Source organism: Seriola lalandi, unplaced genomic scaffold, assembly GCF_002814215.2.
Source record: "Seriola lalandi dorsalis isolate HSWRI2012SDOR001 ecotype SW California unplaced genomic scaffold, Sedor1 jcf7180002054986, whole genome shotgun sequence".
Lineage (NCBI taxonomy): Eukaryota > Metazoa > Chordata > Actinopteri > Carangiformes > Carangidae > Seriola > Seriola lalandi.
Window position 1 is genome coordinate 68202 of NW_019525535.1, and position 1449 is coordinate 69650.

A 1449-nucleotide genomic window follows, 5' to 3' on the forward strand; every position below is an offset into this window, starting at 1 on the left:
GCCCCTCCTCCCTCCATGCAGAAATGGCAAAGCGCGTGGCCAACATCCTGCGCGTGGTGCTGAGCCTGCAGCAGGGCGACGCCGCGTCCGACTCCCTCAGCATCCCGCTCGCACAGCTGGCGCCGCACATCACCCGCCTGCCGATGCCGGAGGACTACACGCTGGAGGAGCTGCGAGGCCTCACGCAGTCGTACCTGCGACAGCTCATCGTCAGCCAGTGAGAGCGCAGGACGGCAGACATGTTGTTACATCAGTGAAGGCGTGAAAAGTTGTTTAGGTGTTGTAACTGAGCTGCTCAGACATCATGAAATCCTGACGCAGAAACTTTTTCCAACAACAAAAAGGAGCAAAAAGAAAGAACTTGTAGTTTCTGAGTCTTCGACCGATCGAACCTGCAGCTGCTTCACTTCGGTTCTGGACGTCGTCTGTTTGAATGTTTGTAGAGAACGGGCACAAAGCTTCGACGTGTCATTCCTCACTGTGTGTGTGTGTGTGTGTGTGTGTGTGTGTAAGTGTGTGTGTGTGAGTGTGTGTTGATCCAAGGGAGTGTTTTAAAACATGATCAACAGTAAACGACACAGAGCGACTCAGAGATCAGACCAGTGACGTTCTGTCAGTTTTAAATCTCACATCTCACTTTACTTCAGTTGTTTTAGAGCAGTGGTTCCCAAACTAGGGTTGGGGCCCCCGACAGGGTGCATGGGGTCACAAGATGATTGACAGGAAAACAGAAAAAGTTTTGTTTCAAAAAATCTTTATTTTTTCTGTTTTTTGAATTCCTGGATTATTTTTACCTCAAAAAAATGATTTAAATATAAAACGGGGGGTAATCACTTTTCTGTAGAACCGGTTCTAACTGGTTAACTTGTTAACTCGTTGACTGGTTAACTTATTAACCGGTTAACTGGTTAACGGAGACATTGTTTTGTTTAAAGGGTTCACAGGTGGAGAAGATTGAGAGTCACTGTTTCAGACATTTGAATCCACTGATTCTGCTGCATCTTGGATCCTACTGGTTTCCATTTATTTCTGTTTGGTGTGAAAAGTCTTGAAACTTACTCATTACATTTATGAATAGAGCTGCAACTAACGATTGTTTTCTTTATAGATTAATCTGTTGATCATTTTCCTGATCGATCGATGACATGTTTAATCTATAAATGTTGAAAAGTGACGGGGACTTCTTCTCAGTTTACTGTCTTATCAAACAGAAGCTGAAGCCAGAGAATATCAAGTAACTGAAACACTTAATTGATCATCCAGTATTAATTTTCTGTTGATTGATTAATCGAGAGCCACATTTGATTTTCACTCTGCAGAAATGAATAGAAACCAATAGAAACCGATAGACGTCTGCAGCAGGAGGAAAAAACTGTCAGTGAAGACGTGAAGCATCTAAAACGTAGAAACACGCTGGTCTGGCTCTTCTTTTTTTTTTTTTTTTTTTAA

General features: G+C 43.2%; 1 protein-coding gene across 1 annotated transcript in view; it reads left to right on the forward strand.

Annotated features, from left to right (window-relative positions):
• The window catches only part of nup98 (nucleoporin 98 and 96 precursor), a 21886-nt gene extending 21543 nt beyond the window's left edge, over positions 1-343 (forward strand). Inside the window, exon 35 of the mRNA XM_087171342.1 lies at positions 22-343. Coding sequence (XP_087027468.1) covers positions 22-221 — 200 coding nt within the window. The 3' untranslated portion in view covers positions 222-343. The remainder of the gene's footprint in view (positions 1-21) is intronic.
• The last annotated feature ends 1106 nt before the right edge of the window (positions 344-1449 follow it).